This window comes from Sturnus vulgaris, chromosome 12 (assembly GCF_052056855.1).
Source record: "Sturnus vulgaris isolate bStuVul1 chromosome 12, bStuVul1.hap1, whole genome shotgun sequence".
Lineage (NCBI taxonomy): Eukaryota > Metazoa > Chordata > Aves > Passeriformes > Sturnidae > Sturnus > Sturnus vulgaris.
The window spans coordinates 15115481-15138328 of NC_142254.1; the positions used below are offsets into that span (position 1 = coordinate 15115481).

At 40.5% G+C, this 22848-nt stretch overlaps 1 protein-coding gene across 2 annotated transcripts in view; it reads right to left on the reverse strand.

The window, feature by feature from the left end:
* Window positions 1–22848, reverse strand: part of RSPRY1 (ring finger and SPRY domain containing 1) — a 35814-nt gene that overhangs the window by 8555 nt on the left and 4411 nt on the right. For both annotated transcript variants that reach the window (XM_014889038.2, XM_088172004.1), the window contains exons 2-11: window positions 17170–17347; window positions 14649–15148; window positions 11665–11717; window positions 10105–10217; window positions 7416–7542; window positions 5980–6038; window positions 5564–5630; window positions 4782–4913; window positions 3385–3500; window positions 2508–2651 (exon numbers count right to left, since the gene is read on the reverse strand). In XM_014889038.2, coding sequence (XP_014744524.1) covers window positions 2508–2651; window positions 3385–3500; window positions 4782–4913; window positions 5564–5630; window positions 5980–6038; window positions 7416–7542; window positions 10105–10217; window positions 11665–11717; window positions 14649–14998 — 1161 coding nt within the window. In that variant the 5' untranslated portion in view covers window positions 14999–15148; window positions 17170–17347. The remainder of the gene's footprint in view (window positions 1–2507; window positions 2652–3384; window positions 3501–4781; window positions 4914–5563; window positions 5631–5979; window positions 6039–7415; window positions 7543–10104; window positions 10218–11664; window positions 11718–14648; window positions 15149–17169; window positions 17348–22848) is intronic.

Sequence of the window (22848 nt, forward strand, 5' to 3'; positions counted from 1 at the left end):
GAAGGCTTGTGCCCAAATAGGTTAAAATTTTGCATCTTAAAAAGTCACCAGAGTAACAGCCACTCTTATCTTCAAGTCCCAGTACCAAACTTGTAATGCCTTCCCCATAAGATATCCATGTGCCACCAGAACCCACAGCACATGAGAACAAACACACAGCCCCTTCACCTAATTTCTTGCATATTGTGTCCTTTTCACTGCCAGCCTCCCTCAAATTGTGAAAACATTCTCAAGTGATAGTCCTAAGGTCCAAGGCAAACACAAAACTGCAGAGTTTCAGAGTGGGAGAAAAGTCTGTCATGTAGCAGAGCCCAACCATGAAATCCAAAGGCATGATGGAAGGTAAGTAACTTCCTTGTGCTCAGCATGGTTTGTCTGGAGTGCAAATACCAGACAGCATCTGATTACACAAGCCTGCCATGTCCCAAATTAAAGCTAAGCCCAGCTAATGGGTGTTTAATGTCATATTTAGGACTAGTCTTTTTGTTACAGATGCGGTAAATAAAGAGCATATGGCTTCTGAGGCCTGTGTTTGTGACATACCCAGAGAATAATATCCTTGTATTTCAGGCACACACCTGATGAACTTAAATAACAGCAGCATTTTGCCACCAGCAAAACAGCTGCAGCAACAGAAAAATCATCCTACTCAGAGATGTGACATCTCTCATTTTTGTACCTTATACAGGACATACAGAAAAATGCACATGCATCAAGCTCCTTAACAGTAAGTGGGGGAAAAAAAAAATCTTTTAAGCCTCTTAGCAGTCTAAAGGCAGACACATGGCCTTTTATTTCAGACAGTTTCTGTTACACTTAGTGTCTACAAGGACTGTGCTCAGTACAGGTCTGCATGATATTTTTGTTTGGTTGGTGTTTTTGATTTTGTGTATGGTTTATATTTTTTTTTACTTAAATCACACTTCAATTCCATGCTAAAAATGTGGGACTGGACTTTGGATGTGACACAAATATGTGCATGTTATACATCAGCAGAAGACAATGCTATTTCCATGAATAATTAGAAGAAATGAAGCAAGACCTCTGAACTCACAGAAGTACCCAAATTAAATGGTGAGAGAAGCTACTCTTGCATTCCCCACTGGGTTTTTTGCCACTGGTGTTTGTTTAATCTCCTTAATGTATTTATCTCATACCACCACAATCAATATTTACTCACATGTATGTATTTAGCCTATCTTCATATTAGCTTCTGCATTTAACTCAGCTGTAGAATGACTTTTTCTATAGTAATCAGATATGAGCAGTTTTAACTGCTTATCTCTACATTAAATATATAATTCTTCTATTAAAATAAGTTCCAAGGAGGAAGAGAAAGCCATGCAAGTACAACAGTAAAGAAGGGCTACAAGTGAATTTCTCACTCAAGCTTAGCCAGTAGAAGGGTCAACTTAACATCCTAGCACTGTTTCTATTCTCAGCACTAGGCTAGGCCTAATATACCCTTTGTCCTAAAATTCTAACTTGCACTTCAATGAACTTTAATGGTCATTTGGCAGGGTGATAAACTAACTCTAAGCTGAGGTAGAAAACTTTTTTGGAAAGGAAGTTTTTTTTCTTATTATGGAAATCCTGAAACAAGTTATACCATAGCATAAAAAGCATACAAAGTTTCTAACAGCCATGCAGAATTACCACGAAGATTTAAGAAGAAAGAAGACCTAGTGACACCTCCATGATGATTGACTATTTTTGGACTTCATGTGCATGTGGCACATTTTGCTTTATTGCTAGCAAGTACATAACCTTACAAGTAAATAGTAGGAAGAAGGATACTTAGAATAAGATACAAAATTATCTACATGAGAAGGACAGTAAAGCAAGCTATAAAATAAGACAGCAGACTTGTTCTGTACTCTCAGGAAAAGACAAGAAGGTAGAGGGTTTAATCTTTCTGTAATCCTTATTTTTAATAAAAAAGAAGCTTTTGCATTCCAAGACTGTCCCACATTGCTGCTACCAGCAAGTCCAATGATACCATGTTATCCCAGATTGAATTTGAGTTATTTCCCTTGTGAAAGTTAATTTAATAGGAAAATGTGTTAAAGAGGATGATGAAATGACTGCTTGGTGACCTGTGTAAAGGACAGTGTATGAGAAGCTGCTGTTCCTAGTGACTTATATTTTGGTTCCAAAAACAGACAGTAACTACTCTTTATCTAAAGAATTTCCAAGAGATTATGCTACAAGAAATAAGAATCAAGTTCCCTATAGCTTCCAGACAACAGCCAACAGGTAAGAAGCTGTCTCTGCTGCAGCTCTGCATGACTTAGGTGAACAGTGCCAGTCTGCAGCAGTAACAATACTGACTTCTCTTGTACCACCAAATTCAGCAAAACCAGCTCTTCATGGACACAGGAAAAACTGAAGGAAACAAGCAAGTGCTCAGTTACAACTGCAGAATAACCAGAGCTATTTTCACAGATGTCCTAAGAAGGAAAATACCGATGTTATATTACCAGCTTGATGACATCACAGGTACTCACATGGTTGAGAAATTTGCTGTCTTTGGTTGCCCATCCTATCTGCATCACTCCTGAAGTAATGACTGTAACTTCATAGTACCAGACTCCAGAATCGACACAGAACGTGCACCTTACACTTTCAAAGGACGAAGCATCACATCGTGCCTACCAAAACCAAACAAATTCAGTGTCTACAAAATTAGCATTCAAGCAAACCTTTCTTCCCTGCTACAAGAATATACCAGCATAATTTTAGAGGCATTTCAGACAAAGTGATCTCTTTATAGCAGTAGTTGTCACAAACTAGCAAGTAGGCAAGACTGAAAATTGTTCAGTGGTTAAGCCACAGGCAAAAAAAAAAAAAAAGTAAGTTGACAAACAATTTAAAGATTTAAAGACTAAGACAACCAAGACAGGAAAACATAAATCATTGGTTTTTAGCTGATTCCTGCTAGAAAGGACATTCAAAGTTAATTCATGAAAATTCACCTCTAAGTAGTCAAACAAGTTTTTAGAAGGAGTTAGAGAAGAAGGAAAAAACCCCACATGGTTGAGACAAAAATCTGACTGCTGTGATCTTTTCAAGATGAGACAGAATAAATAATAGAGTGATATTTTGACTAAAACTGTTCACAAAGTAAGTGAAAAGCCATCTGACTCTTAAGAATCCTCCTCACCTCCCTGAAGTTTTGGGGCACAGGCATTACTTTAGTGTGAATATTTCTACAACTGAGATCAGTGCAGTGATGTTACAACCCTTTGATGACAAAGCAAGTGTTCTGTACAAAGCTGGCAGACAACATGGCTTTCTACAAAAACACAGGAGCAAGTGCAAAGCAAAAACCTGCCTTTTTGTTCAGCCTCTTTTTCAGGATGAAAACATTAAAGAATTTCCTACCTCTAATCCATGTGGTGAGATCTTCAGGTATTCACTGACATCATTACTATTCAGCATAGCCCTAATGTTGGTCAAGTCAACCTTCTCATATGTAAACTGCCTGCCTTCTTTTAAAACTGAAAAAAAAAAAAAAAATCCCGACCAGTGTTAGTTACTGCTGCTGCAAAACTTGGTTTTAAACATTTCACACATTGATAATCTCTCTAGGATCCAGGTAGTTTTTGGCATAAGTGAATGAAACACTGACAATTCACCTGCATGAAAACAGCTTCCAATACAGTGTGTGTTAAATACCTTCCAAACATGAAAGCATGACCTGTGCCTCTGACTAGAGCTCCCACAATCTAATTAGCACTTGCAGGAAACCCACAGGCAAATGGAAGGCATCCAAGTTCACACTGTTTCAGGATTTACCATTGTATTTGTATATTCAGTGGGGAGAGTTTTTCTGATTCGTTACAGTGGAAACAGATTTGGGCATGAGAAGAAGGGGAAAACAAGGATTTAAAGGTTTCTACACCTCATTTTTAGGTGATGAGCTGGAACTGAGCCAAAGCAGTTCTCTCTCTCCCTGCTTGCCCTTTCTCCATGGAAGGATCAGAAGCATGTCTCTTTGCCAGGTACCAAGTTGTTGACACATACATATTAATTTACAAGTCAAAGATCTTATCTTATCTTAGGACCCCTCATGTAACTCAAAGTTGCTACAACACTTACACAGACGTTTAGTAAACACAGCTGACACTGGCTTTCCATAAGCTGACTAAAGCCCCTAAAGCCCAACAGACCTTTTACCCAAATTTATCTAAAAGGCATTGGAAAATACAAGGTCATTAGAGTTGCTGCACCCTTGAAATCACAACTAACCAAGCAAATTCAGTGATTTTTAGTAATCCAAAAGATCGACTTAGAGAAGTGCTTTGCCAAATAATTTTTACTTTTGATCACAAAAATGAAAAATTATATTTAATTTTAAAAGTCTTCAGTAATTCTTTGAGCCAGTGTACCATGACCACAGGCATGGCCATCACCAGGACATGTCAGCAATCCAGATGTTCCACAGAGACAGAGCTGCACTGTTGAGCCACTCAGCAAATTTGCTGAAGTGTGGATTACAGGAAATTGGTGCAAAGAAGAATTTTCATTGCAGCTCCAACTTGCAGAGTACAAACCACTTCCTTTCAAAAACATTTTCCTTGCCAAAATTTTCTTTCCATACAATTACACTGGATATATTTCATGGTGTGTTTTTTTTCGGTTTTGTTTTCTTTTTCAAGGAGATATTACAAATGCAGCCAGGTACACTAAGTGCTCATACAAAATGAACACAAAGCAATCCTCCACCTCTTTGGAGGAGTGATTGCTATTAAATTAATCCATCCCTTTGTTATACCTACACAGATTGTCTAAACTCCACTGGGCACAGAATCCAACCTGGCGTTTTAAGTAGTCTGGATTATCCGTCCATTTCTCCAGCAAGATCAGTTGGTCGCTAATGCACGATTCAGAAACTGTTATTTTATTTTCACCTGCAATTTAAGAGGAAAAAGAGTAATTGCTATCAGCTAGGGATAAGTTTAGTTAAAAAGAATAACATCCTACAAATGCATTAGAACTCTCTACACACATCTAAACCTCAATATTACAAGCAGCAGGAAGTTGTTTCCCCAAGCAGATGTGGAATTATTTTCATTCAGATTTACCACTTCTCAGCATGGAGCTGCATCATCAAGAGACTGATCACAGCTGTTCTCCATCTCCCCAATACTGATTGATTTCTTTTCAAGTAACAAAGGTCTCATGTCATAAGTCATTATGTAATAATTTCTAAGATAAGCAGGACTAAGTTTCATCAAATCTCTTAAGGGTTTGTGGGTGAGGGTGTCATTAAAGCAAAAAGTATTTTTTCCTGCCTATAAACTCCCAATCCTAATTGTTGTCTAGCTCTAATACAGATTTATGTCAGTGACAAAAGCCTCATGTCACAAACTCTTCTACAGTAATTTCTAACAGGGAAAATAAGTTTCAGCAAGTCTCTCAGGGGTTTTGAGGGGTAGAGGGATGTCACTACAGCAATAAATACCAATGCAGACTCTCACACTCACAAGTGATCAGGCAAAGAAAGCGACAATAATGCAGCAGAAGCCATGGTGTTAAGAGCAGTAAGGACAATACTCACTTGTTTGTGCAAACTTCTCCAGTGCTATTAGTGCAAAAAGCATCACTGTCGGGTGGGACTGGAAGTTCTAAACATGGGCAGTAAGAAAAAGTTAATTAATTAATACCCAGTACAGACAGACAAAAAGAGTTGCAAGTCTGGCACAGAAGGCTTTGGGTTCAAAGGAGCCTCCAAAGTTCCTGTATTCCACCCTGTTATGGAGAGCTGATTCAAATAGATCAGGTTACCCAGAGCCTTGTTCCATTGACTTCTAATATCTCCAGAGATGGAGATCCCACAGGCTCTGGAATCTCAGCTTTCTGTAACATACACTACCAATATTTAGCAGACAACTCAAACTTTTCACAATAATAATAAAAAAAATTGCATTCTAATTGTTATGTATGGATATATACAAAAGGATCAGAGACACTTACCAAGCTGTGAAGTAAATATTCCAATATGCCTGGGCTGAGCAAGCCTATGCTTGCAGGACCTGCAAGAACATCAGGAATTAAATCCCTCCACAGGAAGAACCCCTTACCCATCATGATAAATATTTTAAAACACAAGGTAACAAATTATAGAACACCAAACAACTTTACAGCAAAGCAAAACTATAATATAAAACAATTATAATTGTTCCCAGTAAAATACTTGCTGCACATTTAATAATTACAGAGTTGGTGGCATATTACAGTGCCATTCAGTTCACTGCTCTAAGTGGGTACAGAATTCTAGCCACGCTTCTGAGATTTTCCAGCAGCCTCCACTTAGCATTTTTATGCTCTTTACTTTTCAAAAGAGATTGCCTCCCCTTTACTTCCACAGCCAATGTGGAAAGACCAGCTCCATCTATCAGTAGCCCAAAATAAGCAAAATTGAACACCTTGATGTGGCCAACTTAATAGATAATTATACAGCTTGAAGCAGCACCAGAGCAAGCAGCCAATTCAAAATGGAAAAGCCCTGAAATAGCATCCACTTAATCAAGACAGAGACATGGGGGAATAAAACTCTGGCATCTACAAGCTCTTAAGACATTGCAGTGGGTTCCAACACTTCGTTAAGAAATTTGTTGCCTGAGCTGACACAATGAGATCTGTGTCCACTAAGATGAAAGGAGATACAGTATCTCATTTTGACTTAGCATAATACAGTAGAAGTATTACAGTACAAAACCACTTCCAGACCTTGTTCTTGTTTGTTTTTTCACAGAAATAAGGTAATTGGGTTTTAATAACCATTATGTGACACCAGACAATTGCATTTTTCCCCCACTTCCTGTCCACTTTCAGAAAAAGAGCAATAAAACTAGATACAAAAGAGGTCATCAGCAGGAAGGAAACTTAATCAGTTTCCAACAGTGTGATAGGTAGGAATGACAGGGAATAAAAATTCTATATGGAAAGTCACTTTAAAATAGAATCTCAGCAATTTTCTTTTAAGCAACACAGAAGAGAATCTTTTCAGCTATCCACAATAGAATAAGATATGTCTACTGGAAAAAGCATATTTATTTCTATACAGCCTCCAAGACCACTAACCTGATATTCCTGCCTACACTCTAGAGAATGTGTCCTCAGTAATTCACAGCCAGAGTGTGTCTGCAGAAGAGATTGATTCCCAATGCTAAGGCAATGTAACAAACAGTCATCCCCAATAACTAACCAACCACACATCAGAAGGATTTGTGAATGGCTCATTCACACATTTGAATGAACCAGATTCTGCCACACCTGGTACCCCCATGATGCAGAACATCGTTCAGTTCTAAGCAAACACCTCTGACCTAGCGTGCATCGTGGCTGCTGAAGCTGAAGGTGTTGCAGAGAGCCAAATGGCAGCAGTGAGGAGAAGCCCAGGGCTTTACCTGCTAATTTCTCTGCCAAGCAGCCGAGCACTGCAGTCGTGTTCCGGTGCTTGGCAGGGTGACAAGCATCCTGGCAAGCAGCAGCTCCACTTAAGTTTAATATTTCAGTTAACTTCTGTAATGCATCCTGCAAAAGAAAAATCAGAAATCTCTTCAATGTTGCTGACAGATACAGTTCCCCCCTAATTCAGGGTCAAAAGAACAGATTGTTTTTACACATTACTGAAGTCAGTGTCATATTACAGACAGCATGGGGTGGTTATCTTCTAAGATAAGATAATGAAGGACAGATGAGAAGAAAAGTTCAACAGACCTAAGGGTTGTAACTTTAAAATTACCACCAGATTGTTGGTCCTTGTGATCAACAGCTCAGGACACTTCTGGACATACCTAAGTGAGCTCCCCATGGCAACAGGAACCAATTAGCACATATGGCACCACTGCCATCTGATCTATTTCCAGTGTCCTAAAACTCACACCCTTTTCAAAAGAAAAGGACTGTGTCAGATTTTAGAATTCAGGACTAAAGAGACACACCCCCTCCCCAAAAAGCCCACATTCCCATCATAAATTTCTCAGCTTTACAGGATGTCAAACTGTGTTCTTGAGAGCCTAAGTGGTTTTCGGTAATCACACAAATTTAGGAAGTAACCAACGAGGGTAATAAATCTAAACTGCCATGCTTTGACTTGCTTTGTTCAGGCAGCATGGTATGAATAAAATTCCAGATAGGTTTAGAGCATTTTCAGGGTAGTTAGGGGTTAATCCAGAGCCAGAACAAGTCATCCCACAGGGAGAACCCCACCCCGAAAAGTTCCAAATCCTCCTCAACTTTCCAGACTTCATGAAAGTTTCAGCTGATTCAGATTGAAACTGCATAATCTCAGGCAAGGATCTAATTAAAATAGAAGAACTCCTCATATTGAAGTCATCAGCAGCCATTTGGAGGAAAAATGAGCACTGCTCCAGTTGAATAGATGTGTTTTTTTGAACTGTGTTCTGAGCCACACTCGAATCAGTTGACTGTGCTAGAGTCTGAGGTCTGTACAGAGATCACACTGAAAAGCAGTTATGTTCTTAAAAGGAAAGCCACAAAAACAGAACTGATGAACAGGACTGAGCTAAACGGAAAGAACAGAGAAAGAAGAGAGAATGACTGAGCTACAGACTTGGGATGGAAAGGACTCACTAAAATTAGACTCTTGACATACTGATACTGCTTTTAGCCACTATTAGAACTGTCAGAGATCAAGTATTTTGAGTTAAATAAAGATTTTATAGAATAAACAGTTTACTGCACTGCCCTTTTAACTTTATGGACTTTATAGCCTGCAAAATCAGAAAATGAAATACAGCCTGCTGCTGTTCTCCAGCTGTCATGAAAGTGAGGCACTGACTTAAAATCCCCAAGATAAAAAACTTAAAACTTATCCTGTATAGAAAGAAAATGAACAGCAGCACATGCTTTATGGGGCTGCATGTGGCCAGCAGACCCCACAGCTGCAGCTCCTTATGCTGTAAAGGAGCTACACAGGAAAAATCACTGTGCCCCCCAGAAGAACAGGCACTTCATTCCTTGTCTTGATAAGGTCAACTATTTTATAGCAAACTCTTTAAAAGTATCCAAATAAAAGTCACATGGCTTTTGAAAAACAAATCATTTGATTGCCAAGGACATTGTAGAGCCAAAAATCCAAAATCACTCCCTATGGTGCATTTGCAGAGGTCTTCATTTCCTGATTTCTTTTTTAAAGCAGACTAAGTTTCTAGTCTTAGCTTTGTTTTCAAAATAATTCAGCAGTCTCTGTGACAAGTCATAGTAATTTCTCTTTTTGAAACGTCTCAGATAACTTTAATCAATAGCCTAGAGGAAACAAACCCACTTCAGATAGTTTGAGAGCCTGACCAATTCTCCAGCCAATGATGCAACCAGCTCTTTATATTCCTAACAACACCAATGGAAGACTAAAATTGGCAGCATCAGGAGCTTGAGAAATGAAAGCAGCAGTGATGTAATAATCAATTTCTGAAGAAATGAGATAATGACAAACATTTGAAGACAGACAAGTTCTCTGTACAAACATTATGTTTAGCATCCTAAAGCACCTGAGGCTTTTAGTTACACACCTGCACCAACATGGCATGAACACCTCAGGTCATCTTTCCACCTAAAACCACATTAGCAGCCAGCAAAACAAAGTATTCTCATTTGCAAAAACCGTATATAGGTATTCCATAGAGGAAAAATGTCATTTGGTTAGCTTAACACACCTATTTGCATTGCATTCCTCATGTGCAGGGCAGAAACAAATTCAAAAGTGACTTGTAAATGTGCAGCTTTGCAAATGAGAACAAAAGGGCAGAACTTGGGCAGCTTTTGCAGCACCTGCACACTCTCCCTTTGCAGTGTAAGTGCCACACAACAGGAGAGAGTGGCAAGACAAGCAGTCAAAACCCAAGGGTGTCTTGCTCCTTCCCCACAGACCAAATCATCTATTTTTGGGGAATGCTCCTAGCAGCGTTTAGACACCAAGTCACCCCAAATTACTTGAAGCTGGATGTTACATCCATTTTCTGAGCCACTATCAGTCTTGCATCACTGGTGAAAGCCACCCAAAGAGATCATGGGTGTGGCAACTACAAATAACTGACATTCAGCCACAGATAAATGCATTTGCTTTCCACTCACTTTTGTTGGCAGTGGACATTCATCAAGTAGTAGCGTTATAACAGCTGGTCCCAGAGGATCTTCTAATGGAATAACTCTAATTAAAGACTGGACAACTTCCAACCAGCCTTCATCTGTCAACCACAAAACAGAAGGCACACTTAGAATTAACAGTGCAATTCAGAAATCTTGAAAATACATCCCAAAATGTAAACTGAGAAATCCTCAAAATTACCCAGTGAGCTTGGAGACATCAGGAAAAAACAATTTGCTTTTTACACCTCTGTCTTAAGTTTGCAGTAGTTTAGAAGTTTAAATTCAAGAAAGAAAAAAGTTTATAGCAGTTTGGGTAATAGTGAACACCTCTACAGTTTGGAGAATAATCTTACCCAGGCCAGAGTATCCTTTAGTTCCTACTACTATTAGGAAGGAATACTCATGGACAAGTACTTTTCTTCTAGTGTGAAACTCAGAGTTCAGCATCTTAAATGTTAAATGCTACATACACAGTGACACTGAGGAAATATTTCTTTTAACCAGAATCAGATCCCTCTTCCTGAGTTCCCTGAAGTAACACAAGGTTCAGAGAAACTCAGTGGGTTTTTCCCATGCCTGCTGGTCTAAAGGATATTTATTTTCCTAAGGAGGAGCTCTCACCGTTTAATGAGTAGACAAGGGCTTTTACTTGCAAGCAAACATCCACTGAGAAGATGTTAAAACTACTGATAAAGTAAACAGATGTGGATTTACAAGAAAACAGCTCCCTTAGAAGTGAAAATAAAGACAGTCTGTATCTGTATAGAGGGTGAGTGAGGTTGAAGAAGCAACGTTCCCCACAACAACACAGCAGTAATACATTGGGGGTTATGTTTGCACATTCCCCTGAAAAAAACATTTTATTGAATTGCTGTAATATCTAACCTGATTTATTTATTTCAATACAGAAATATATTTCCTAAGACCACTACCAACACTACTAAGTAGACAGATAAAAATTCAACTAAACCAGAAGTTTTGTTGAAGTGTTAAGCTGGGAGAATTTCTCCTACTGTAACAAAGGTGAAAGAGCCCTTGCACAAACGTGGCTTGTCCTGCAGGAGCACTTAGGGACAGGGTTGGGACAAACACATCAGTAAAGCAGAGGTCCAAGGTCAGCAAGGCCCAAGCCAGAAGGAACATGCTGTGTGCTGACACAGGAGCACATGGGCTTAGCTCATGTCTCTGTACATGCACAGGATGCTCCTGCTCAGCTGCAAACAGCCATTCTTTGTGGCTTATGGTTTAATGCCACTACAGTGTGTTTGTGGCCATACATTAACCTTTTCTGGAGACTTCACATGGGAAGTTTAACTGAATTTAAAAAAAAAAAAAAACAAAAAACCAACTCAGGCCAATGCACGAGCTCAGTGAAGCTCTGAAAGGCAGAACTGTGTTCTAGTTCCCACATCCCCAGAGCCACACCACATCCCAACACGTGGCTGAGGTGTATTTTTCTTTGCAAATAAAAGAGGGGCTTGGGGCTTGTTTTGTTTCTTTTGCTTGTGAGTCACAACTGAAATGCCCAACATAATGCCTTGATACCTGTTTCTGCCATTTCATGCAACGTGATCATTGAATAAGGAGGCTCCTGGTCACTGAAAGAGATATTACACAGGTCAAAATTTATACACAATCACCAACGTAATACACTGAATAAAATGATTACACACAGAAAACAAATCCAGTAACCATTTAACAAAAGAAAGTTACACAGGCTGCAGATTGCTAATGTCATTTTCAGATCTGAAACACAGACGGGATTTGAGCCTCTCTCTGTCTCAACATCAATATCTCCATGTCTGCAACAGCTGACAAGTGAAATTGTGATCCACATCTGCATGTCTAAAAGCTGAACATAATGACAGGCGTGGTGCTGTTCATTAGCAGGCTCCTTGTAGTACATAACGAGGCACTGCATGTCAGAAGTCACAAAGTGAACCCAGAGCAGTGCACAAGGGCCATCGCTTCAACAGGAATTTTTTTACTTAGAAATTCTCTGCTAAATATATAAATATTAAAAAGCACCACAAAGCTTAAATGGGAAGCCACCTAACAGCATCAGAGTCTTCAACAAGAGCTGTTAAAAGAAATAGTTAAGGCAGTTTAACAGAGAATATTTATTCCAACTCATTTTCCAACATGAAAACCACTCATTTTTCTACATGAAAACAGATCAATTCCTCGGCCCAGTTTGCTGGAGTAAGGTCACAAAGCTATGGACACATCTGTGTATCTGAGCAGGCACTGCCAGTGAAAGTACCTAAAGCAAGACCCCAAAATCCTGTTCAGTAAGCACCTCCAGGTCCAGAAAAAGCTTATCCAGCAGCATGTCCTAAAATACTTTATTCATTGCTCCTTAGGCACTGTGAATTAATCCCAGGCTTAGACTGTATGTTCCACACTCAATTTCTATCATACAGCTCTGAAAAGAAATTAGAAATGCGAAATACAGAGGAATTTTAGAAAATTTCAACAGACATTACTTATGAAGATAATAAAACTACCTAGTTTGAGAGATTAATCATAAAGAGCTTTGATGAAATATATACATAAATACATGTCTTCTTTTTTCTTACAAAAAGGTGAACACGTTCTCAAATATTTCCACAAGAAAACGCTAAAGTGAAGTTTAACGTATTTTTATATTGACATAGCATTTGAAATAAATAGTTGGGTTGTTTTTAACTCGAGGCATCTTCACTTTTCTTCTGGAAAGTAATCTGCCCAGAAGGAAAAAGAAGTGCAGTTTTGCAGCCAGAGTTACATCAGGAGAAAGGACAGAAAAGTTTAAAGGAGAAAAAAAACCCAACAGAAATCCCAACCATAAATACAAGTAAAGGCTATGATAAAAAAAGGACATTTTTATCTGCAAGGTTTCTGATTTTGTCATAAGTAGCAGGTTTTCACAGTACTTGCTCTGAGAAAAGGACAATCCTGTCCCACTGATTTGTCATTTTAACCACTTAAGTCCCAACATCCCTTCCAGGACACACCTTCCTCATTTTGAAACAAAACAGCCATTTTGGTAATTTCTTCATTTGCAAGGCACCTTTTCATATAAGCCCCAAAATACAGAACTTATCCTTCTAAGTTTATAAAATTAAACTTCTAGGAAGCAACTTCTATCTCTAGATAGAAAAAAAAAAAAAAAAAAAAAAAAATCAGTTTTCAGATACATTTTAGGTCAGGACTTTGAGATTTCATAAAATCTAAAACAAGAAGAAAAAAAATGAACCCCATGAAAAAACAAATAGCAAACAGGGAAAGCAACTATTCATAGCTTATCACAGTGCATTTTACTATAGTCTGTATAAAAGCCCCTATAAAAATACAGCAGCTTTAGGAATTTGTCAGAAACAGGACTCCATGGGCAGTGAAATAACCATGCTTATTGTCTCTCAGTGGCATAGGAAAGTGCTTACAAGATTACAAAACTGATTGCAAGACCCACAGGAACAGGATCAATTGTGCACAGAAGTGTTGTGAAACAGCTTAAGGAGCTGAACTTGCTGGAAAGGGGAGAGCATGAGAGACTGGGCAGAGACTTTAAAAAAAACATTTGCCAGGATTTGAAGACAAAGCACAAAATAAAACCTGTTAAAAAATCAAACAAACACACACCTTAGACTTAAATGTTCATGAAAAACATCAGTCCTGGTATTTTCACTTAAAACCTCTGACAACAGGAAGGCAAACTCCTCCTCTGCAGGCACATTCCAGAGTTGATGCAGGTATATGAATCAAGGCTCACTTATTCTGAGCCTCATCCACCCTAAACTCAAACCCCAGCTATCAGCCTGGAATAGTGGTTTTCCTTCAGTTCTGGTCTTTCCAATTCCTAGCCTGCACCTAACCCAAAAGGTGTCAAACTAACTTAACCCATCATTTTTAAAGTCCTTTTAAAGCTTTAAAACAAAACCACAAAAAGACCAAAAAAATGGATGAGCCCATAAATATCCCCCACGCCTTTAATGGATGCTTTGAGCATGCCAGGAATGCAATACTGGGACTGCGACTTGGGCAGTCACAACATGTGATCTTTAAAAAAATAGTCAGACTCACAAGTGGAAAGAAAACCTCAGTCTGTTTATCTATGCTAGCAAAGATCAAAGCTCCTTATTTTGCTTCGCTATTTCCAAAGAAGTAAAATCCAGCCTACAAAAAGAAAACTGCACAACAACCAATTTTTAGAACAGAAGTTCCCAGCCTCTGGAGTGTTTGTTGCTTCCTAAACTGTGTATCTGTGCCAGGTAAGAAATCCTGAGCACGCTCCTCATCCCACATGGGTGTAGGCCCATACAGGAACTGTGAGGAAACTCCTCAGCTCCTGGAAGAGTCTGTACCTGGGCACTCAGGAGCTACTTCTATTACCTAGGAAAGGTGCTCCTCTCCTAAGCCTCCAGATGGAAACACGTGGCTGCTCCAGGGAGGGTCAGGTGTAGATCGGTGAGAGGCTGGAGCCACAGTTTGAGAGAAGACAAGAACATTTTCATTCATGTTGAATTATTCCTTGAGGAGGTACTTACTTATCTACCAACGTCCGAATTACAGCCAGTGTGTCAAGCACCAGCCCATCCACATTCTGTTTTTTCCTTCTTGGTTCATGAGGCCCTCGACCCCTCCTGGGTGGACGGACAGGGTCCCTTGGGTGGCTCCTTGCTTCAGGGATGTGTGTTCTGCTGTTCTCAGTTTGCCTGCCCCGAGAGTCCCCGTTGTCCTCGGCCCCGCTGTCGTCGCGGCAAACGCACGAGTTCCCCATGCTGCCAGCCCCCAAGGCTCCCAGCAAACGGGCAATGTGGTGGTGCTCTAGAGTCAACTGCAGACCTCGGAAAAGGCTTCTGCTAGCATAGAACACAACCAAAGCAACTACAATCATCTAGGAAGTTTTAAGAGAAATGTTTGTGTGATCCCGGATTGTGATGTTTTTGCATTTTAAACGTTGCTACCAGCTGGAACGAGTGGGAAGTTGGAGACTCAGTTGACGACAGAATCACTTAAAACACACGTTGGTCATCCAGAAGGAGGTCTGAAAAAGCAAACCCAGAACAAGAGTCAGTGTTACTACTGCTAGAAAACAACAGAAGAATTCCTATTTTAGTAAACACCACCAGTTTTGGTGGATAAAGCAGCCCAGAAACACAAGGCTTTACCTGAAGTCTATTGTGGGGAAAGGGAAAGGAAGGAAGAGGAGGAGGAGGAAGTTCCCTTGGTAAGGAGCTCTCGCCCACACACCATTCCTTTCCACACTACCTATTACTTCCCAGCTCCTTCATGGTTTCTGGATGCAGAGGAACAAGTTTGCCTGTAAATTTGTCACACTGCTACCCTTTAAATACTAAGTATCAACAAACCAGTTTCATTTACCCTTTACAGAGACATAGAGCTTATGCCACCCCAGTAAAGGCTGTACACTTAAGGTTCTCAATTCACATCAGGAACATTTCCAAAGTATAAAATAGACAAAATTGGAAAGAACTGATCTTACAATTATGGTTTAGCTCCACAAACAATAGATTTAAGGGAGAACCATTTGGTCTACCTGCACATAAGCACATATTTTTGGACCATACCTCCACATCTCCTGCATTCTCACCCAAAGAAGCACCAATTCTGAATTAAACAGGAATTATAGACACTGTTTTAATGCTTTACAAATCTAACTGGGATTTTGAAATTGGTGTCGTGTGCCTGCTTGGATCTAGTGTCAAATCACTCTTCCCTTTTTGGGAACAAAGACTAATTCAATCATTCTTCTGTTCTTCATTCAAATAGTCTGGATCACATACAGGCTCAGTAGCAACTGAGACGACAGGGCAGTCTCTTCCAAACATTAACTTAAAAATGCAAGAGAAAAAGGATTCAAAAACCCATTTTATAACAAGTTATGTTTCAAGCCATAGGGCATATTTCTATAGAACATTACTTAAAGTTTCAGATAAAATAAAACCCTACAAAAGAGATATCATTGCTTATGCACTTCAGACATGAAAGGATAAAAATTACTTACTCTGACAAGAATCAAGTTTAAGATTAATTCTAGAAGTTATGGTGAATATCCTGTAATAGGTTATTTCTATTCTTTAATTAATAAATAATCTCATTAATAGCAGACAAGTAGCACCCTAAATTCAAAAGAAAGTCATAGAGAGCTGACACCTTTTAAATATGGAAGGCCCCCATCATCAGAGCCAACTGGCAACTCTGCAATTGCTGGCTGCCCTTTGGGACAGGATCACAACAACATTCAGGAAGCCAGACACTGGTCATATGAGCAAGTCTTGGGATGTCAGCTGTCACTGGAAAAGCACTGCAAACAAGCTCTCACAGGCTCTTCAGTAGTTTGAAGCACATAATCTTTCAGTACAGTGAAATGTTCAGTATTAAGAAATAAACTGGAGGCTAACTAAGAAAAAACAAATCAATTCCTCAAGGGATACTAATTGGAAAAAAATAAAAGATCTTGATTTCTTGGTCAAGAAATACCTAAACCACAGATTACCAAAAGGGTTTCAGCATCAGATCATGCTTGCTTTATGCCCTAAGCAGTTTGGCCATCAGGCTCAGAGTCCTTCCATCTGAGCCCACACAGCTGTCACCTTCTCAGCGAGTCACAAGCAGATGAGAGGTGCCAGTGCAGACTGCAAAGACCTCAAACAGGATTGTCTGAACTCACAACTGGTTCAAATTACTTTCTTGATTTTAAAAAGAACTGGTTATAGTAAATGCAAAACATGTCTTTCTAGGGAATATGTATGTATTTATGAATCTGGGTCATTTAAGGACATTTTAGCAAGATAATACTAAAAGGTAAAGATTTAGAATCTGAATAAAGTTGGTCTGTAACTTATGAAAATGTTAACACAGTGAATCTATCTTGTCAGCAAAACAAGAAAGGAAAAGCCGTATTTTAGAGACAAGAAATGAGTAAGAACCTACCTAAAGAAACAAAAACAGACATGTCAAGATTAAAACTGATTATTGAAGCCAAAGTTTTTCTGGCTGACAACATAAAGCATGATTAAAAACAAGTCATTATGATCAACTCACCTGTAAGTTGGCTTGCTTCAGGAACAGCTGGGGAAGCTCACAAAGTGCTGTAGCAGAAGTGGATTGTTTTCCTCCAGGGCACAAAGTATCTGGAAAAGGCAGCGCCCTGTAAGCCTTTATGGTGGGCAGTGAGTCATTCCTGACTCCTTACACTTCTAGGAACTGCGCTGAGGAGTCCCTGAGGAGAGATGGAAAAAAAAGAAATCAGAATTCACTTGGAAACTGCATCTAAGGTAGACCTACACCTGCCATGACATTGAGCTGTGCTGTTATTTTCAGCTATATCCAGCCTTTACAGAGGGAATTCTCTCAAGGCTCCTTCATGACTTCCCAGTTTGTCATCTAAAAGCTTTAGACTAGATACAGAAAATCCAACTTTTTTCCACAGCCTTGGTATTCCAAACAACACAGCACCAAGTGCAGAGCAGTGCCCAACTCCTCACCTCAAATCACTCTCTAAAGGAGGAAGTAGAGAGCAATAGTATCTGCTCCAGATCCAGAAAATAAAAGTACACTATAAAAGTTGATTAGATAACAGGAAGAGAGAAATGACAGGATAAACTCCCCTTATTTAGTAAAGAGCTGGGTTTGACAGCACTTACTTGGCTCTTGCTCACCCTCACATACAAGGAGCTCATTGTCAAGCCTCAAACAAACTGAAAGGCTAAATAATTAGAAACACAAGGTAGGAGAGATTGCTACAGATCTGCTCACAAACCAGCTTGTCTGGATAGAACATGGATGCAAGAAGAAAGGTTCTGAAGTGCAAAGGAAACTAATAAAAAGACAAGTTTTCATTCTACAAGAAGTAGCTGGTACTCCAGCTCTCACCAAACAGCACAAAATGCCAATGCCTGACACCTCCCCTATACCAGGGAGCCCCTGTGGGACACTCACTGGACAGCTGCCCAAGCACATCTTGTCCTCAACAAAGCCCCCGGGTCAGATGCTGCTGGAGCAGGACCCCTTCCCTGCAGGGGAGGAAAGCAGCTGCCAGCTGCAGCCTCCTGTGCCCCCAGCACACCTCCACTGGCCACTGGGACCATCCCCACCACAGAAAGCAGCTGCTCTCCTGGCAGGCTCAAGCATGTGCATGGATGCACAAAGGAGCCACAGGCTGACCAACCTGCCATGGCTGGAAGTCCAAGTGGGAAAGATGAAATCATCACCCATTGAAGGGATGCTATGGGAATGCATTTGCACTTGCCTGGCAGTGCAGATGCCCAGCCTGCCCCAGAGGGGCCTCCTCTGGATCATCAGACTGAGCTCACCAGTGGAGGAGCTGGCTCCAAGTGGCACTGGGATCATTTCTCTGCAATGTGCAGCCCAAGAGTCGGTGATTCATCTCCTCAAATATTTGGTTACAGCCAACCATAATAGTGCCTCATGATGGAAAATGCCTCTTCTTTCCGTGAAATGGGAGTGCACTGCCAAGCAAACAAAAAAAACCCTCGTGCACATAAATGGGGAAGGTTTCAGCTACCAAAAACACTGCCAGTTTCTGCCACCACTACAAGAGTAACACCAGTGACTTCCCCTCTTGAGCAGAGTAACACAGGAGCTCAGTCAACAAACCACACAGTAAAGCTGATAGGTTTTCAAATGCAAAACTGTAAGTCTTTTGGCCAGTAATCTCCTATTAAGGAGATAAAATAAATATAAATATTTCCTCAGCATTTCTTTCCCAAAGAAATTATGCTCCTAAAAAGGAAGAAATGGAAATATTTGTGATGCCTGTCAGATGAAAGTTCAAACCAGAAGGAAACACATGAATTGCTGCAAGATAATTAACTTTGATATGGGAATAAGAGGAAGAAGCAGCCTGTTTGATAAAAAAGCTTTTATAAGAAGGAGAACTTTCAGCTTGGAAATGATGGGGATAGTACTGAAAACCAAGAATTTCCAGTAAAGTACATATAACTAGAATGTGAAATGGAGACTTTCTCAGGAGATCTCATTGACATGCAAGGTCAACCTCTCACCTGTGAGATTTGTGCAACTGCAGAGAAGCAGCTCTGGGTGTCCAGTGTGGTACCACGCAGTGCACGCAGCCAGGGACCAGGAGGAGTGAGTAAATACCCTGCTGGTTCTTTTGCATGTGGCAACCAACCACCATGTTGTGTAATCTGAAGCAAACCCCTAATTCAGTTCTATTTTCTTTAAAAATACCTTGGAGGGTTAAGACTAGTGTCAAAACACGATGGGAAGCAGCCTTTACTGGCATGCAGCATTTCACAAAGCCATTGCCACAGCTGGTTGCTTTTTCACTGAGGCAAGAGCACCCTAAACCAAAAGCAGACCGACCTTGAGTGTGCCAGTTTCACAGAAAGTGAGGCTCACCATGTCTCAAAGCTTGCCAGCTCCTGCACAGGTGCTCATCAGCAAAAACCCCCAGGGCTGAACAAGGTTTATGCAAACAATTGGGATTTAACCCTGACGCCTTGTCTAGGTAATTCATCTTTGTAACAAACACAGAGCTGGAGGATCTGATCTCGTTTGACATGATGTGAAACAGAAAGCAGCAGACAGTAACCATCACCCCAGTAGTTTCTTTTTTTGTAGACTCACTGTGAAAGTCAGATTTTAAAGTCACTTGCACATTGCACTATTTTGTCTTTTCACTTCCTTTAAATCCCTTTTTAAGCTGGTATAGGAACACTAAAATTGCAACACAGTTTTAAAGTGAACTTCACTTTCTCACTTAAATGAGTGCTGCCATAGCAGGCCTGGTAGGGATTCCTCCCTGCACAGCTTCTCTTACCTCTGGATACAGAGACACTAGTGCTCAGGACATGTCAGGCATCAGACTGTTCAGCTTTCTTTCTGAAACGGAAACTGAAGCATTTACCACCTTCTGAGTTTTCCCATCTCAGAGGTCATCATTTGTCATCTCACAGTCATTTAGGTGGAACTGTCCTTTGTACTACAGAAAATCTCAACTTTGCTTCATGTCTAACGCTGGTATGGATCACACTTCCTGCCTCTCAGCTCCCCAAGCCACAGATGTATCATTAAATTTCTTATCAGAGACTGAGCTTAAGTCATGCTTTGAGGCAGATGAAAGCACTTGTGAGATAATGATCTTTATAAAGATAGTGGTGCCTGACAGCCCAGTGAAGTTGAACAAGAGGTGCCTCCAGCAGGGTGATGTGGCCTGGCAGAGCTGAACAAGCTCAGCAGTTGCCAAAGGAGCAGAGTATAATGCATTGCTTCAGAAGTGGCAGGGAGATAAAGATAACGCCCTGTAGATGGCAAAGAACACTAATCCCATAAACTGAAGGGATACAAGGACATCAAATAAAATCGATTAGCTACACCCTATTAAGTTTTGGCACAGACATTCATTTGGAAGCTTATAAATAACTCTTTCAATTAATTCAAGTTAATCTTCCTTGCTGCCCAGAAAGTTAAGGGTGTTATCAGCAATACAATTCTGACAAAAGCACTCATGACGTCAGGGTTCAATATTAAATAAAAAACCCCACCAAAAAACCCCAAAACTGTCCCAAAAAATCCACAAGAAATTCCAGAATAGACAATTCTGGGAGGAAAGTGACTCTTTGGATACCAAGCAGAGGTGCAGAATGGCAAAGAAATCACAAAGTAAGGCTTTTTTAAAAAAGCTTTATCTAGTAAAATTTACAACAGTCCATTTCAGAAAGGATAAGGCTTTATCTATATCAGTATCCAGAAAGCCAGTGAAAGAGTTCTTTTCAGTCATGTGGAGATCAGCTCCTTGCAATTTTTGAAGAACCTTGTGCATGAGCAAAATCTAAAACATAAAAGCACTTTGAGGGGCAAGTCAAGAGACTGAGCAGCTCAGACAGTGCAGCCCTGCCCTGGGAACTAGAATTAGGGCCAGCACAGGGGCAACTCAGGTCATCACACTGTGGGCACCAGGAAGATGCTTCAAGGAGGGACTGCTGGAAGCAGGGCAGATTCTTGTAAGCAAACCAACAACATCATGCAACTGAGCCAAAAAGAGTGGCAATGCAGAGTTTGGCTGTTTCTTGTCTAAATTAATCTTAGTGCTTTTCTAACTCAGAGCTGGGCTTGTTTTCAGAGGAATACTGGGTGCAGAACTACTCTGTAGAAGTCAGAACAGTCTCCTACCATAGACCACAGAACTAAGCCCAGCTACATGATGTGACTAAGCTCTTACGAACATTAAATTCACACACCCAAAAATTGTTTTCAGTGTAAAATTTTGATAACATTACTGAAAAACTCAGCAATGCCTCGGTTGGAAGCCTGACAACTGCCTTGGTGAGCAGGGCACAGAGCAACGTCTAGAACCAGGCTGAAGAAAGTTCCATGCCTTGATAATTGAAGCAGCATCAGAGGATGACCTGATCTTTCAGTGGCCAGAGCTGGGAGCCACCTTTGTGGTCTTCCCTGCCAGCCATGGAAAGCTGGCTTCTCTTTGCCAGACAAAGTTCAGGACTGTACTGACAGAGCAGGAAATGCCCTTCTAATTCTCTTTCCTCCTGTGAGTGGATACAGTGACAGCTGCTCGAGAGACTGTCATCTGAGCCCAACACAACATGTAGGTCACTAGGTTAGCAAACCTGCCTTGGAAGCACTCATGGAAAGCACAATTCCTGAACTACCCGAGGCTTCCAGAGCTGAAGAATACAGAACCTGAAACACAGCTTTGTGCAAGTCACTGCAACCCCCTTACTTCACAGAATCACTAGGTTGGAAGAAACCCTCTAGATCATCAAGTCCAACCCATGCCCTAACACCTCAACAAAACCATGGCACCAAATGCCACATCCAATCTTCTTTTAACCACATCCAGGGATGGTGACTCCATCATATCCCCGGACAGCCCATTCCAGTACTTTATCACAGAACCTGCTTAAAACAACAGAAAGCCCACACAAGAACTCAGCTTCGTTTCTCCCCATCTGTCTCTTCAGGACCTTTCCTTTCTGCCCTGCTACACGTCTTGCCAGCACAGCACGCTGCAGGAGAGAGCCCGGTGTGGATTTGCCAGCCACGTGTAACAAGTGCTCCTGCCAGGTCTCACAGGTGTCCTGCTCCAACCACTGAGCTGGAACATTTTCTTACAGTGCCTTAGGGCTCCTGACAGTACGAAGAAACCCAGGGGAAGTTGCCCAATGTGCTGTGGCCAAGGAGGGGAAGGACTGCCCAAGAGATGGCTCAGACAAGTGCAGGTGGGACAGAAGTGGGAGGATGATAGGGATGGATGTTCGTGTCTCACAAGGCTGTCTGAATATGGCTTAAACAAGACTGTGCACCCAGTCTAGTAAAAAAAGGCAGAAAACTCAAAAACTATTTAAGAGGCTTTCAAAATCCTGTAACAGTACCAGGAACACAAAGTCTCAGCCACCTGGGGCTTCTGCTAAATAACTTTCTGAGGAATTTCAGGAGAATTAAGGTTAAATTGTTTTGATAATTACATTTAAACACCACTTCACTAAATGTTACAAAGGGATAATGCTCTAAAGAGAATAATTCACCTGTTGTTATTTTTTTTAAAATATTTTATATCAGGACTGATACATTAACCAGAGTTGGAGTGCAAACACACACACACACCATTCTTCAACTCATCATTAGCTGAATGTTTTTAAAAGCAGGGAGAACAATTCTAACCCTGCTCCATGCCAGACAGCTTTGCCTTTAGAGAAAAAAACAAAGAGCATCAGCAGG